The 15,885-nt window shown below is 37.7% G+C and overlaps 1 protein-coding gene and 1 pseudogene across 5 annotated transcripts in view; both read left to right on the top strand.

Annotated features, from left to right (window-relative positions):
- ASH1L (ASH1 like histone lysine methyltransferase) overlaps positions 1 to 15,885 on the top strand; it is a 340,594-nt gene that overhangs the window by 281,329 nt on the left and 43,380 nt on the right. For all 5 annotated transcript variants that reach the window (XM_077156397.1, XM_077156393.1, XM_077156395.1 and 2 more), the window contains 3 exons: positions 10,892 to 10,965; positions 12,473 to 12,518; positions 12,633 to 12,741. In XM_077156397.1, coding sequence (XP_077012512.1) covers positions 10,892 to 10,965; positions 12,473 to 12,518; positions 12,633 to 12,741 — 229 coding nt within the window. The remainder of the gene's footprint in view (positions 1 to 10,891; positions 10,966 to 12,472; positions 12,519 to 12,632; positions 12,742 to 15,885) is intronic.
- Positions 3,371 to 4,534, top strand: LOC143678834 (large ribosomal subunit protein eL8 pseudogene; annotated as a pseudogene).

Genomic DNA, 15,885 nt, shown 5'->3' with positions numbered 1-15,885 from the left:
TATTCAGAGTTATGTAATGATCAGTGTAAATTTCAGAACAATTTGTTACCCCAAAAGAAAACCCATGTCCATTAGCAGTCACACTCCCCATTTACTCAAAACTTCCCAGCCCCAGGCAACCACTAATCTATTCTCCATCACCATAGATTGACCTATTTTGGACAGTTCATAAAAATGGAATCATAAAATACATAATCTTTTATGATTGGATTCTTTCACTGAGCATGCTTTCAGTGTTCATCCATGTTGTAATTTCGTTATCAAAAAATACCCCATTGTATAGATATACCATATTTTGTTCGTCTATCAGTTGATGGACATTTTTGTTGTCTCCACTTCTCAGCTATTGTGAATAAAGCTGCTGAGAACATTTATGTGTAAGTGTTTGTGTGGACATATATTTTCATTTTTCTTGAGTATCTTAGGAGTGGAATTGCTAGGTCATATGGTGACTCTGTTTTTAATCTTTTGAGATACTGCCAGACTGTTTTCCAAAGAAGCTACACCATTTTACAAACATACCAGCAGTGTATGAAAGTTCCAATTTCTCCATATCATCATCAACACTTGTGATTATGTTAGATGATAGCCATCCTAGTGGATGTGAAGTAATATCTTATTATGGTTTGGGTTTTTTCCCCCATTCTTTTTTTTAATTGTGAAAAATAATGTATATACAAAACAATAAATTTCAAAGCACACTGGAACACTTAGTTGTAGGACAGATTTCAGAGTTTGGTATGGGCTACAGTTCCACAATTTTGGATTTTTACTTATAGCTGCTTCATGACACTGGAGGTTTTAAAAGAAATATCAATTTAATGATTCAGCAATCGTACTCATTTGTTAATGTAACATATATACAAGGAAAAGAAAGAAGAAGCCATGATTTTCAAAGTACCCTTAAACAAGTAGATAAAGAACAGATTTCTGAGTTTGGAATGGGTTACAATTCCACAATTTTAGTTTTTTACTTCTATCTACTCTAAGGTACTAGAGACTAAAAGAAATATCAATATAATGATTCAGCAGTCATACTCATTTGTTAAAACCCTACCTTCTCTGTATAACTCCACCATCATCTTTGATTTTTCTCCCACTCTTTAGGGATATTTGGGCTATGGCCATTCTAACTTTTTCATATTGGAAGGGGCTGACTCTCGATAATATGGGATGGGGAATGGAACTAGTTGATGTTCTGGAGAGGCTGGCCCCTCTGCCTTTCAGGGCTTATCTGGTCCAGGGACACATCTGGAGGTTGTAAGTTTCTGGAATGTTACCCTAGTGCATGGAACCTTTGTAGAATCTTTTTTTTAACTGTGTGTATGTGTATGTCTGTTTGTGTATAAAATAACATATATACAAAAAATAATAAATTTCCAAGTACATTTTAACACATAGTTATACAACAGATTTTAAAGTTCGATATGGCTTACAGTTCCACAATTTTTCATTTTTTTCTTCTAGCTGCTCCCAGAACTGGAGACCAAAATAAATATAAATATATTGATTCAGCAGTCATATTCATTTGTTAAATCTTATCTTCTCTATTATACTCTTCTGTATTAGCCAGGGTTCTCTAGAGAAAAAAAATCAGCAGGAGCTATCTGTAAATATAAAATTTATAAAAACATCTCACATAACTGTGGGGGTGTAAGAATTCAAGATCTGTATGGCAAGCCACGAGCTGGCAGCTCCAATGAAGGTCCTCATCGAACTCTCAGGAGAGGCTGGCAGGGCAACCATGGGGATGTAAGAGTACAAGATCTGTAGGGCAGGCTGTGAGCTGGCAGCTCCCTTGAAAGTCATCAGTGAACGAACTCCCAGGAGGGGCTGGCTGGCTGAAGCAGGAAGAGTGATTGTCTCTTCTGAATCCTCCTTAAAAGCCTTCTGGTGATGAGATTAAGCATCACTCATTGAAGAAGACACTCCCCTTAGCTGATTGTAGATGGAATCAGTTGTGGATGCAGCCAATGTGGTCATGCTCATAACAACAGACAGGGCAATGCTTGCCCAACAAGTAGGCTTAGTCTATCCTTTGCGGGACTAAGTTTCATATGAACAGACCCCAAGATTGAGGGCTCAGCCTATTGCTTTGGTTGTCCCCACTGCTTGCAAGAATATCAGGAATTCTCCAAATGAGGAAGTTGAATTTTCCCCCTTTCTCACCATTCCCAAGTCCCCAAGGGGACTTTGCAAATACTTTTTATTCACTATTCACATCACTTTGGTTCAGTGGTGGAATCCTCACCTTCCATATGGGAGACCTGGGTTCGATTCCGGCCCATGCACCCTAAATTAAAAAAAGGTTTAAAAAAGAAAGAAAGAAAATAAAAATCTTAAAATGGTGGCAGATAGAAGAAAACTTGGTGACAAGTTTTCCAAAATTATAATCTTGACATGACAGTTCAAATTTTGTCATTTACAATAAATACTGTGTTAGGTTTCTTGATTAACAAGCTTATTTCATCCATTTTTAGTACCCAAGTCTGAATAAATAATTTGTTAGTTGTTCTTTCAAGTAAAATGGTGTTCCATGTAAAAAGCAGCTAGTGCAGCTGTCCGCTCAACATTTGCGCAGGTGGGTTTTCTTGAGATAGCCTTTGTACTTAATGCATACTTTATGCTTTATGCATACATTCAATGGTGCCACATATAATATTTAAAATCTTGATTCGTGGGTGAAGATTTAATGAAACTTTTACTACTTCATCAGGAGCATTTCTAAACAAAGCTGTTTTTTTTTTCATTGAGAGTTGGAGATAGGGTAGAATAAAATGACCACTAGTATGGTTTATGCCTCTGCTTTGATTCATGCTGTGATGTCAGTAGTCAGTAGTTCTACCCACCATTGCTTTTATGTATTTGTATGCTGTATGGCAGGGTCATGTTTCATTCTTTTTCCAGTATTGCAGTACCATTTTTGAATTTTTTGTTTGTTTTTGTGGGTTTCTTTGTTTTGTTTTGGGAAGTACATGGTCTGGAAATCGAACCTGGTCTCCTACATGGCAGGCAAGAATTCTACCACTTTACTACACTCGCATCCCCCTACCACCACCATTGCTTTTTTACCATTACTACAAATGTCAACATAATGAAAAAGGCTTATAACATAGCATCTTAGTATTATTATTAAAATAATTTTGACTTTGACAGACCCATTGGGGCCTGAGAAGTGCTAGTTTAGTGATGAATGATAGGACAGATATCCAAATAACAAGGCACACTATAAGTCCTGCAAGACGAGAGTCAGGCATTCCAGGATTTGAGAGGACAGAAAGTTTTATGGAGTCTGGAATTTGGAGAGACCTTTTTAAAATAGAAAGGGGACTTTGTGAAATTAGCTTTAAAGTAATATTTCAATAGGTGAAGAAGAAATTATCTGATCATAAATTTGCCAAAAATCTCAGCTTATGCCCTTGCCCCACCACCCAAGATACCAAAAGGAAAGAAGGCAAAGAGGAAAAAGGTGGCCTCAGCCCCTGCTGTCATGAAGAAGCAGGAGGCCAAGACGTTGATACATCCCCTATTTGAGAAAAGGCTCAAGAATTTTGGCATTGAACAGGACATCCAACCCGAAAGGGACCTCACCCGCTTTGTCAAATGGGCCCACTACATCCTGCTTCAGCAGCAAAGGACCATCCCCTACAAGTGGCTGAAAGTGCCTCCTGTCATCAACCAGCTCACCCAGATCTTGGATCACCAAACAGCTACTCAGCTGCTTAAGCTGGCCCACAAGTGTAAACCAGATACCAAGCAAAAGAAGCAGAGGCTGTTGGTCCGGGCTGAGAAGAAAGCTGTTGGCAAAGGGAATATACGCACTAAGAGGCCGCCTGTGCTTCAAGCAGAGGTGAACACTGTCAACACATTGGGGGAAAACAAGAAGGCCCAGCTGGTGGTGATTGCACATGATGTGGATCCCATTGAGCTGGTTATCTTCCTGCCTGCCTTATGTCGCAAAATGTGGGTCCCCTACTGCATCACAAAGGGGAAGGCCAGGCTGGAGCACCTCGTCCACAGGAAGACCTGCACCACTGTTTTCTTTACACAGGTCAAATCAGAAGACAGAGGAGCACTAGCTAAGGTAGTGGAAGCTATTAGGACCTATTACAGTAATAGATATGATGAGATCCACTATCACTGGGGAGGTACTGTTTTAGGTCCAAAATCTGTGACTCACGTTGCCAAGCTGGAGAAGGCAAAAGCTAAAGAATTTGCCACTGAACTGGGTTAAATGTACACAGTTGATTTTTCTGGACATAAAAATAAAAGCTCTTTTTAAAAAATGGCTTATTTAGGGGGCGGGGCCAAGATGGCGACTTAGTAAGGTACGTGCATCTTAGTTCCTCCTCCAAACCAACTACTAGGTGAACTGAAACAGTGCAGAACAGCTCCCGGGGCCATGGCAGGGAATGGACACACAGCGTACCCCAGTCTGGACTGGCTAGTCTGACTACAAGACTTGGCTGCGGTGAGATCCCCGAGCGGCGTGCAATTTCCTGAGCAGTGGCAGCTGTGGCGGCCGAAGCTCCTCCCTCCCTCCTTCCCGGGCCGGCTGAGAGTCTCGGAGAGGCAAGTTTCCCAAGCCGAGGCGCCGGCGCCCCTCTTTTGCGGGCGGCTTCCTGGTCCGGCTACGAGTCTCGACTCAGAGGGCTACCCAAGCCGCGGTGGCCCTCCCCCGCAGGCGGCTTCCTGGTCCGGTGGGGAATTCCACAGGCCGCGGCGGCCGGTGACCGACGCCCCTCCCCCGCAGGCGACTTCCTGGTCAGGTGGCGAATTCCCCGGGCTCGCTGCAGCCGGCGACCAGCCACAGGGTCCCCTCAAGCCGCGGCGGCTGACGCCCCCACCACGCGGGGCCCCCCGAACCAATGGAGAGAATTGGATCGGAAATCCCCAGGCCGCGGAGATCGGTGACCGGGGGGATCCCTTCCAAACACGTGAGACAAACGTGTGCCACGAGCGCCACCTACTGGGCAGGATAAGAAAAACAGAACCCAGAGATTTCACAGAAAAATCTTACAACCTTGTTGGGTCCGACACCCAGGGAAATCTGACTAAATGCCCAGACGCCAGCAGCAGAAGATAATGGTCCACGCTCAGAAGATTGAGAATATGGCCCAGTCAAAGGAACAAACCAGTAGTTCAAATGAGATACAAGAGCTGAGACAACTAATGCTGAATATACGAACAGAAATGGAAAACCTCTTCAAATATGAAATCAATAAATTGAGGAAGGACATGAAGAATACATGGGCTGAACATAAAGAAGAAATAGAAAAACTGAAAAAACAAATCACAGAACTTATGGAAGTGAAGGATAAAATAGAAAAGATGGAAAAAACAATGGATACCTACAATGATAGATTTAAAGAGACAGAAGATAGAATTAGTGATTTGGAGGATGGAACATCTGAATTCCAAAAAGAAACAGAAACTATCGGGAAAAGAATGGAAAAATTTGAACAGGGTATCAGGGAACTCAAGGACAATATGAACCGCACAAATATACGTGTTGTGGGTGTCCCAGAAGGAGAAGAGAAGGGAAAAGGAGGAGAAAAACTAATGGAAGAAATTATCACTGAAAATTTCCCAACTCTTATGAAAGACCTACAGATCCAAGAAGTGCAGCGCACCCCAAAGAGATTAGACCCAAATAGGCATTCTCCAAGACACTTACTAGTTAGAATGTCAGAGGTCAAAGAGAAAGAGAGGATCTTGAAAGCAGCAAGAGAAAAACAATCCATCACATACAAGGGAAACCCAATAAGACTATGTGTAGATTTCTCAGCAGAAACCATGGAAGCTAGAAGACAGTGGGATGATATATTTAAATTACTAAAAGAGAAAAACTGCCAACCAAGACTCCTATATCCAGCAAAATTATCCTTCAAAAAGGAGGGAGAAATTAAAACATTCTCAGACAAAAAGTCACTGAGAGAATTTGTGACCAAGAGACCAGCTCTGCAAGAAATACTAAAGGGAGCACTAGAGTCAGATACAAAAAGACAGAAGAGAGAGGTATGGAGAAGAGTGTAGAAAGAAGGAAAATGAGATATGATATATATAATACAAAAGGCAAAATGGTAGAGGAAAATATTATCCAAACAGTAATAACACTAAATGTTAATGGACTGAATTCCCCAATCAAAAGACATAGATTGGCAGAATGGATTAAAAAACAGGATCCTTCTATATGCTGTCCACAGGAAACACATCTTAGACCCAAAGATAAACATAGGTTGAAAGTGAAAGGTTGGGAAAAGATATTTCATGCAAATAACAACCAGAAAAGAGCAGGAGTGGCTTTACTAATATCCAACAAATTAGACTTCAAATGTAAAACAGTTAAAAGAGAAAAGAAGGACACTATATACTAATAAAAGGAACAATTAAACAAGAAGACATAACAATCATAAATATTTACGCTCCGAACCGGAATGCCCCAAAATATGTGAGGAATACACTGCAAACACTGAAAAGGGAAATAGACTCATATACCATAATAGTTGGAGACTTCAATTCACCACTCTCATCAATGGACAGAACATCTAGACAGAGGATCAATAAAGAAATAGAGAATCTGAATATTACTATAAATGAGCTAGACTTAACAGACATTTATAGGACATTACACCCCACAACAGCAGGATACACCTTTTTCTCAAGTGCTCATGGATCATTCTCAAACATAGACCATATGCTGGGTCACAAAGCAAGTCTCAACAAATTTAAAAAGATTGAAATCATACACAACACTTTCTCAGATCATAAAGGAATGAAGTTGGAAATCAACAATAGGCAGAGTGCCAGAAAATTCACAAATACGTGGAGGCTCAACAACACACTCCTAAACAACGAGTGGGTCAAAGAAGAAATTGCTAGAGAAATTAGCAAATACCTCGAGGCGAATGAAAATGAAAACACAACATATCAAAACTTATGGGACGCAGCAAAGGCAGTGCTAAGAGGGAAATTTATTGCCCTAAATGCCTGTATCAGAAAAGAAGAAAAGGCAAAAATGCAGGAATTAACTGTCTACTTGGAAGAACTGGAGAAAGAACAGCAAACTAATCCCAAAGCAAGCAAAAGGAAAGAAATAACAAAGATTAGAGCAGAAATAAATGAAATTGAAAACAATAGAGAAAATCAATAGACCAGAAGTTGGTTATATGAGAAAATCAATAAGATTGATGGGCCCTTAGCAAGATTGACAAAAAGAAGAAGAGAGAGGATGCAAATAAATAACATCAGAAATGGAAGAGGAGACATAACTACTGACCTCACAGAAATAAAGGAGGTAATAACAGGATACTATGAACAACTTTATGCTAATAAATACAGCAATTTAGAGGAAATGGACGGGTTCCTGGAAAGACATGAACAACCAACCTTGACTCAAGAAGAAATAGATGACCTCAACAAACCAATCACAAGTAAAGAAATTGAATTAGTCATTCAAAAGCTTCCTAAAAAGAAAAGTCCAGGACCAGACGGCTTCACATCTGAATTCTATCAAACATTCCAGAAAGAATTAGTACCACTCTCCTCAAACTCTTCAAAAAAATCGAAGTGGAGGGAAAACTACCTAATTCATTCTATGAAGCCAACATCACCCTCATACCAAAACCAGGCAAAGATATTACAAAAAAAGAAAACTACAGGCCAATCTCTCTAATGAATATAGATGCAAAAATCCTCAATAAAATTCTAGCAAATCGTATCCAACAACACATTAAAAGAATTATACATCATGACCAAGTAGGATTCATCCCAGGTATGCAAGGATGGTTCAACATAAGAAAATCAATTAATGTAATACACCATATCAACAAATCAAAGCAGAAAAATCACATGATCATCTCAATTGATGCAGAGAAGGCATTTGACAAGATTCAACATCCTTTCCTGTTGAAACCTTCAAAGGATAGGAATACAAGGGAACTTCCTTAAAATGATAGAGGGAATATATGAAAAACCCACAGCCAATATCATCCTCAATGGGGAAAAATTGAAAACTTTCCCCCTAAGATCAGGAACAAGACAAGGATGTCCACTATCACCACTATTATTCAACATTGTGTTGGAGGTTCTAGCCAGAGCAATTAGACAAGAAAAAGAAATACAAGGCATCAGAATTGGAAAGGAAGAAGTAAAACTATCACTGTTTGCAGACGATATGATGCTATACGTCGAAAACCCGGAAAAATCCACAACAAAACTATTAGAGCTAATAAATGAGTACAGCGAAGTAGCAGATTACAAGATCAACATTCAAAAATCTGTAGCATTTCTATACACTAGTAATGAACAAGCGGAGGGGGAAATCAAGAAATGAATCCCATTTACAATCGCAACTAAAAGAATAAAACACGTAGGAATAAATTTAACTAAAGAGACAAAAAACCTATATAAAGAAAACTACAAAAAACTGCTAAAAGAAATCACAGAAGACCTAAATAGATGGAAGGGCATACCGTGTTCATGGATTGGAAGACTAAATATAGTTAAGATGTCAATCCTACCTAAATTGATTTACAGATTCAATGCAATACCAATCAAAATCCCAACAACTTATTTTTCAGAAATAGAAAAACCAGTAAGCAAATTTATCTGGAAGGGCAGAGTGCCCCGAATTGCTAAAAACATCTTGAGGAAGAAAAACGAAGCTGGAGGTCTTGCACTGCCTGACTTTAAGGCATATTATGAAGCCACAGTGGTCAAAACAGCATGGTGTTGGCATAAAGATAGATATATCGACCAATGGAATCGAATAGAGTGCTCAGATATAGACCCTCTCATCTATGGACATTTGATCTTTGATAAGGCAGTCAAGCCAACTCACCTGGGACAGAACAGTCTCTTCAATAAATGCTGCCTAGAGAACTGGATATCCATATGCAAAAGAATGAAAGAAGACCCATATCCTACACCCTACACAAAAGTTAACTCAAAATGGATCAAAGATCTAAACATTAGGTCTAAGACCATAAAACATTTAGAGGAAAATGTAGGGAGATATCTTATGAATCTTACAATTGGAGGCAGTTTTATGGACCTTAAACCTAAAGCAAGAGCACTGAAGAAGGAAATAAATAAATGGGAACTCCTCAAAATTAAACACTTTTGTGCATCAAAGAACTTCATCAAGAAAGTAGAAAGACAGCCTACACAATGGAAGACAATATTTGGAAACGACATATCAGATAAAGGTCTAGTATCCAGAATTTATAAAGAGATTGTTCAACTCAACAACAAAAAGACAGCCAACCCAATTACAAAATGGGAAAAAGACTTGAATAGACACCTCTCAGAGGAGGAAATACAAATGGCCAAAAGGCACATGAAGAGATGCTCAATGTCCCTGGCCATTAGAGAAATGCAAATCAAAACCACAATGAGATATCATCTCACACCCACCAGAATGGCCATTATCAACAAAACAGAAAATGACAAGTGCTGGAGAGGATGCGGAGAAAGAGGCACACTTATCCACTGTTGATGGGAATGTCAAATGGTGCAACCACTGTGGAAGGCAGTTTGGCGGTTCCTCAAAAAGCTGAATATAGGATTGCCATACGATCCAGCAATACCATTGCTGGGAATCTACTCAAAGGAATTAAGGGCAAAAACTCAAACGGACATTTGCACACCAATGTTTATAGCAGCATTATTTACAATTGCAAAGAGATGGAAACAGCCAAAATGTCCATCAACAAACGAGTGGCTAAACAAACTGTGGTATATACATACGATGGAATATTATGTAGCTTTAAGACAGGATAAACTTATGAAGCATGTAATAACATGGATGGACCTAGAGAACATTATGCTGAGTGAGTCTAGTCAAAAACTAAAAGACAAATACTGTATGGTCCCAGTGATGTGAATCGACATTCAAGAATAAACTTGGAATATGTCATTGGTAACAGAGTTCAGCAGGAGTTACAAACAGGGTAAGATAATGGGTAATTGGAGCTGATGGGATACAGACTGCAACAGGACTAGATACAAAAACTCAAAAATGGACAGCACAATAATACCTAATTGTAAAGTAATCATGTTAAAACACTGAATGAAGCATTGCATCCGAGCTATAGGTTTTTGTTTGGTTTGGTTTTGTTTTGTTTTGTTCTTACTATTATTACTTTTATTTTTTTTCTCTATATTAACATTCTATATCTTTTTCGGTTGTGTTGCTAGTTCTTCTAAACCGATGCAAATGTACTAAGAAGCGATGATCATGAATCTATGTGATGATGTTAAGAATTACTGATTGCATATGTAGAATGGTATGATTTCTAAATGTTGGGTTAATTTCTTTTTTTCCGTTAATTAATAAAAAAATGACTTATTTAAATGCAAGGACTCCTATTTTAGAAAATTCTTAATATTTTCCCTTTTATAGTTGACCTTAGATTATAATAATGAACAAAAGCAGAAGCCTGATGCTCTACCGCTGTTAATTTTGAATCTAAAAATCTTAGTATTTAGTTAGCTTCATAATAGTCTGTGTATTTTTCGAAGCAGATTACTTGTGTTAGAAGGACTGTATAGACTAATATTAAAATTAAATCGCCTTAGCATGTACCATATGAAGTATTAGAAAAGAATAGCTAAAGTTAAAAGTTGGTGGTGGAGGGCGGGCCACGGTGGTTCAGCAGGCAAGAATGCTTGCCTGCCATGCCTAAGGACCCGGGTTCGATTCCCGGTGCCTGCCCATGTTAAAAAAAAAAAAAAGAAAAAGAAGTTGGTGGTGGAAAAAAATGCATGAAGTAAAAAAGTAAGTCTTTGTTTTCCTGGTCAGTATATTTTGGATTTTATGACTCTTGAACCCCATTATATGAGTGCATGTCCAAATAGATATTGAAATGTATTTTTTGTTTTGTTACAGGGAAGTATCTAAGGCAAAAGAGAATTGATTTCCAGCTTCCCTATGACATCCTCTGGCAGTGGAAACACAATCAGGTGCACAGCCTATTTTACTAGGTTTCGTTCTTACATGGTCAAGTTGGGGAAGGCGGGGGGATGGCGTACAAGTCTTTTCTCTTTCTCCTTGTTATGTTCTTAAGTATTGAGTTGTGTCCCTGTTAATGTTAAATACTAAGAAAAATGAATTTACATCCATACTTTATGTGACCTATTTGCTTTTTTTTTTTTGACCTATTTGCTTTTACCTGTACTGTAAAATAGCTGTAAGTTCTTGGTTCCCTCAGCGACTTTCTGCTCTTATTTTGGGCTTTTATTTTGGTAACAAAGATTCTGCTCTGTAAGAATCTTGTTTGATGCAGGTCTCAGGAGAAGTTAGATGTACTGCCAGCAGCACTAAGAAATTTCAGGCTTTATTTTCATTGGCTCCTTCCCGTCAATTTGGATTTATTTTTCACATGCAAAAGAGATTCTTCTACCAAGGGAAGCAGGGAAATACTGAACTCTCTTGTACTTTTAAAAGATCTTAAAGTATATTGGGAACTAAAAATAGTAAGGTACTGTTTTGCTTAGCTGCTTCCATAATTAAAAAATTTCCCCCAGTGATTTTTGTATTAAACTGCAGCCCTCAGGCCCCATAGTAAGAACAACCATTGGGAAATAGAAGTAGCATGCAAATGAGCTGAACAGCTTCTGGATTTTGCCAAAATGCCACCAAAGATAAATTTTGGAAACCAAAAGCAGTTGACATTCTGCTCTGCTTTCTCTTCTCTATTGACCTTTCTTGAATTCTGAAAGGATCAATATGTTAGACACTTGTCTTAGAGAGTTCTTAACAATAAAGGAGACCAATGCTTTGAATTTACCCACTAAAAATGATGATGGGATTATTCCAATAGATAAATAAGCAATCTAGTTTAGGGCAAATTGTTTGTTTTATACTGTCCTCCATTGCAAAATGCTGGCAGACTAACTACCTGACTTCTAATACATTTTTCTACCTTTATTCACTAAATTAATTGCCTTAATTAAAATGGGAAATGTATTGCCCTCTAATTCCAGCCTAAAAAACCAGAGTACTAATCTTTTTGGGGGGGAGTTGGGAGTAGTGCAGAGTCTGGGAATCGAACCCGGGTCTCCCACATGACAGGCAAGAATTCTACCACTGAGCTACCCTTGCACTGTCCCCAGAGTACTAATCTTTTAAATTTCATAATACCTACCCAGACCATCTAAATAAACCCAGTGTAAGTTTTTGTGGTTTCAGAATATGCAACAACATGCTAAAGAATCAAATAATTCAAAATACATTTCTTTAAACTGTTAAATGCTTCTTCTGTTGACTCTAGTCCTCTCTTACCCTAATCTAGTAAGTCACCTTTTATTTTTGGTAAAAAGACATCACACCAAGGGTTTCCCTCAAGCATATCTACCCCAGAAAGTGGCATAAATATTTCCGTGTAGCAAAACATGTGGATAATTTCCTGTGTTTGTGGTGATTGGTGCTGTTGTCTGGTGTATCAAGATTTTTCTTTTTTTCTTCTAGCTATACAAAAAGCCAGATGTCCCCTTATATAAAAAAATCCGTTCAAGTGAGTAACTTATGGGCTATTTTTTCTGCCTCCATACCATCAGTGTTCTTCTTAGCCTAGCACTTGAAAAATTATACCGTATGTACACAGTTTGTTCTTTACTATTTTCTCAAGATGTCTACGTTGATGTTAAACCCCTTTCCGGTTATGAGGCTACCACCTGTAACTGTAAGAAGCCGGTTGATGACACCAGGAAGGGTTGTGTGGATGACTGCCTCAATAGGTAATGTACTAAACTTATTCCTCTGAAGCATAGGTTTTGAGGTATGCATAAGACACTTCTTTTAGAGGGAAAAGTTAAAGAGGCTCTTTCATTTCCCCTCAAGAAGTTGTATGATCAGAGATAGATAAAAACTAATTGAGAGGCTGAATAAAGTGGTAAAAGAGAATGAAGTTTAGTCTTACATACCTGGGCTTAAATCCTCTTACTACTTTATAAAACCTAGAGAAAGTTATTTAACCCCTCTAATAGAACTAGTATTTTATAGGAGGGATTGTGAAAATCAAGTGAAACAGTTTTCATGGAGTATTAAATAGCACAATCATAGGCCCTTTCCTAGCATCAGTACATGGTAACCATACTATGAGGAACTAGAAAAGGACAACAGCAGTGTAAGTGGAGAAGAAGGGCAAGATATATTTTGGAGGAAAATTTGGTTGATAAACCATTGACATATAGGGGGATATGCACATGAAGATTGAGTCGATGTTTATGAAAGATGCTTAGGTTGTTGCCAGAAATAGAAAGCCTGAAATCTGTAACTGGTTTAGGGTAAAAATAATGATTTTGATTTGGGGCTTGTATTAGCTTGTTAAGCTGCCAGAATGCAGTATACCAGAAATGGAATGGCTTTTAAACAGGAAATTTAATAAGTTACAGGTATACAATTTTAAGGTCATAAATATGTCCTAACTAAGCCATCCAGAGAAAGATAACCTTGGCTCAAGGAAGGGTGGCCTGGGAAGGCATATGGCTGGTGTCTACTGGTCCTTGCTATGCAACCAGGCTATTTCTATCTTGATCTCCAGAGGTCTATATCCACTCTCCAGTTTCTCCAAAATGTTCTTCATTTAAAGGACTCTAATAAACTAGTCAAGTCCCAGCTTGAATGGATGGAATCACATCTCCATCTAATCAAAAGGTCACACCTACAACTGGGAATACTGTATCTCCATGGCAATATCTAATCAAAAGGGTTTCCACCTTGCAGTATTGAATCAGAATTAAAGGACATGGCTTTTCTGGGGTACATGACACTTTCCAGCCTGCTCAGGGCCATTAGTTTACAATGACATTGCAATTTCAAAATGGAAATCTCTAATAGAAACATAGGACTGGAGATATATTTTGTAGTGGTTTTTTATTATTGTTGATTTTATTAACATAAGAAAATTTACAGCAAAAAAGAACCAGTGAATTTCATTCACGTCAGATCTTCCTAATCCTCATCCTGATGGGAGACAACTACTTCCCCAATCTCCAGTGCCTTGTGAGCTGAGGGAGTCAGTGTTTCAACACTCTTACTTCTATGTGCCAGTTGGGAAATTCTGCCTTATTTACATCACTATAGATCTTGACATTTTGTATGTACATCTTGTCATTGTACATACATGTAGTTTTGCATTGTGATACTAGCTGTTGGTTACATTGATTTTTTTCACTCCTAAATATTTTACATTTATACTTTTATGTGTCAGTATGGTCCACGAGCTATCATTTTTAGGAGTTATGTAGTCTTCTGTTATTGATCATTCAAATTATTTCCAATGCTTGTTATTAAAAATGACACTATGAAACTCTTTGAAGAAATTATTTTATTTATTTATTTATGTGTAGAGTATATTCTTCAGAAGAATTATCTGGAGAAAGAATATGAACATTTACATAATTCTAATATATACTATCAGATCTCATAAAACACTGAATTTGATTCCAAACTTATATTCTTTTCATTGTTCTTCACTTTTTATTATATAAAGTCTTCTTTTTAATCACTTAAAAATTGAAATTTGGGTATTTAGCTTACATAATTACATTGATTTCTTAATGTTTTTGCCAGTTGCGTCACATTTATCTTTCCCTTTGTATCACTTTTCTTAAATATATATATGTGTATATATATTTACTTGCCACTTTTATTATTTTAAATGTTCATCATGGAAAATATAAAGGTGACTATTTTTATTGTAATTTTCTACAAAAAAAATTTTTTTAAACTTTTATTTGAACCTATTGTTATCCTAATTTTTTTCCCTAAAATTCATCACCTTCCACCACTGTTTTTGGTTGATTTGCTTATTTTTTCATTTGATTTTTATAGGCAAGGTATATATATATATATATATGTGTGTGTGTGTGTGTGTGTGTAACTTCAAAATAAGATTTCATTTCTCTTAGAGTTCAACCCTCAACTGAGTCCTAAACTGCTCAGATTGAGAGGAAATCAAGTCTTTGTTCTTGGTCTCCTCCATCAAACAATTCCTAAGAGTCACCAACATTGTTTATAAATTCTATAAATCTTCCCTGGTGGATTCTTGTTTCTGTACACTATCCATTCCAAACCCAACGCTGCTCCAGAGCATTCCTCATTCCTTGGCAAAGTTTTGTATCATTTCAGATTGCTTTTTATTCCTATACCCATTTACTCATAAACCCACTCCCTCAGCTCTCCATGAGGGAAGATAAGGTATATAACAAAACTGAATATTTAGGAGAAAGTTTAATTCCTTAGGAGACTTTTAATGCTAGTGGTTGTGATTACTCTCGGGGTCCACAGGCCGTAAACTAAACCTTGAGACCATGCCTAACTCCCTATTAGGTGCTTTCTAGGCTCTCTTATGAAGGAGTCTAATTCACTTCCATTTGTCCACCAATGAGAGTCTCTAGGATCTTTCACCTTTTGCTCCAGAAGAGCTTTAGGTCCTTAAATTCTTGCTTCCAAAAAGTAAGTTAGATCCTCTTCTCTCCATCTCCCGTTTCTCTCCACCTCCTCTGCCCCCAGTACTTACTCATTCCTGACCTGGTGTGGTCAATAATGGAAACATTTGTTTGAAATGCTAGTGGTAAATGAAAGCGAGGGGTAAGGGGTATGGTATGTATAATTTTTTTTTTCTATTATCATTTTACTTCTTTTTTCTGTTGTCTTTTTATTTCATTTTCTAAATTGATGCAAATGTACTAAGAAATGATGAATATGCAACTATGTGATGATATTAAGAAATACTGACTGTATATGTAGAATGGAATGATATCTTAATGTTTTGTTTGTTAATTTTTTTTAATTAATAAAAAAAGTTTGAAAAAAAAAGAAGTATGAAGGAGAAAAAAAAAAATGAAACATTTACTTCAGGTGAAAACCCCACTCCC

Source organism: Tamandua tetradactyla, chromosome 4, assembly GCF_023851605.1.
Source record: "Tamandua tetradactyla isolate mTamTet1 chromosome 4, mTamTet1.pri, whole genome shotgun sequence".
Lineage (NCBI taxonomy): Eukaryota > Metazoa > Chordata > Mammalia > Pilosa > Myrmecophagidae > Tamandua > Tamandua tetradactyla.
Note: the sequence above shows the minus strand (reverse complement) of the source record. Positions and strands in the feature narration are given on the sequence as shown.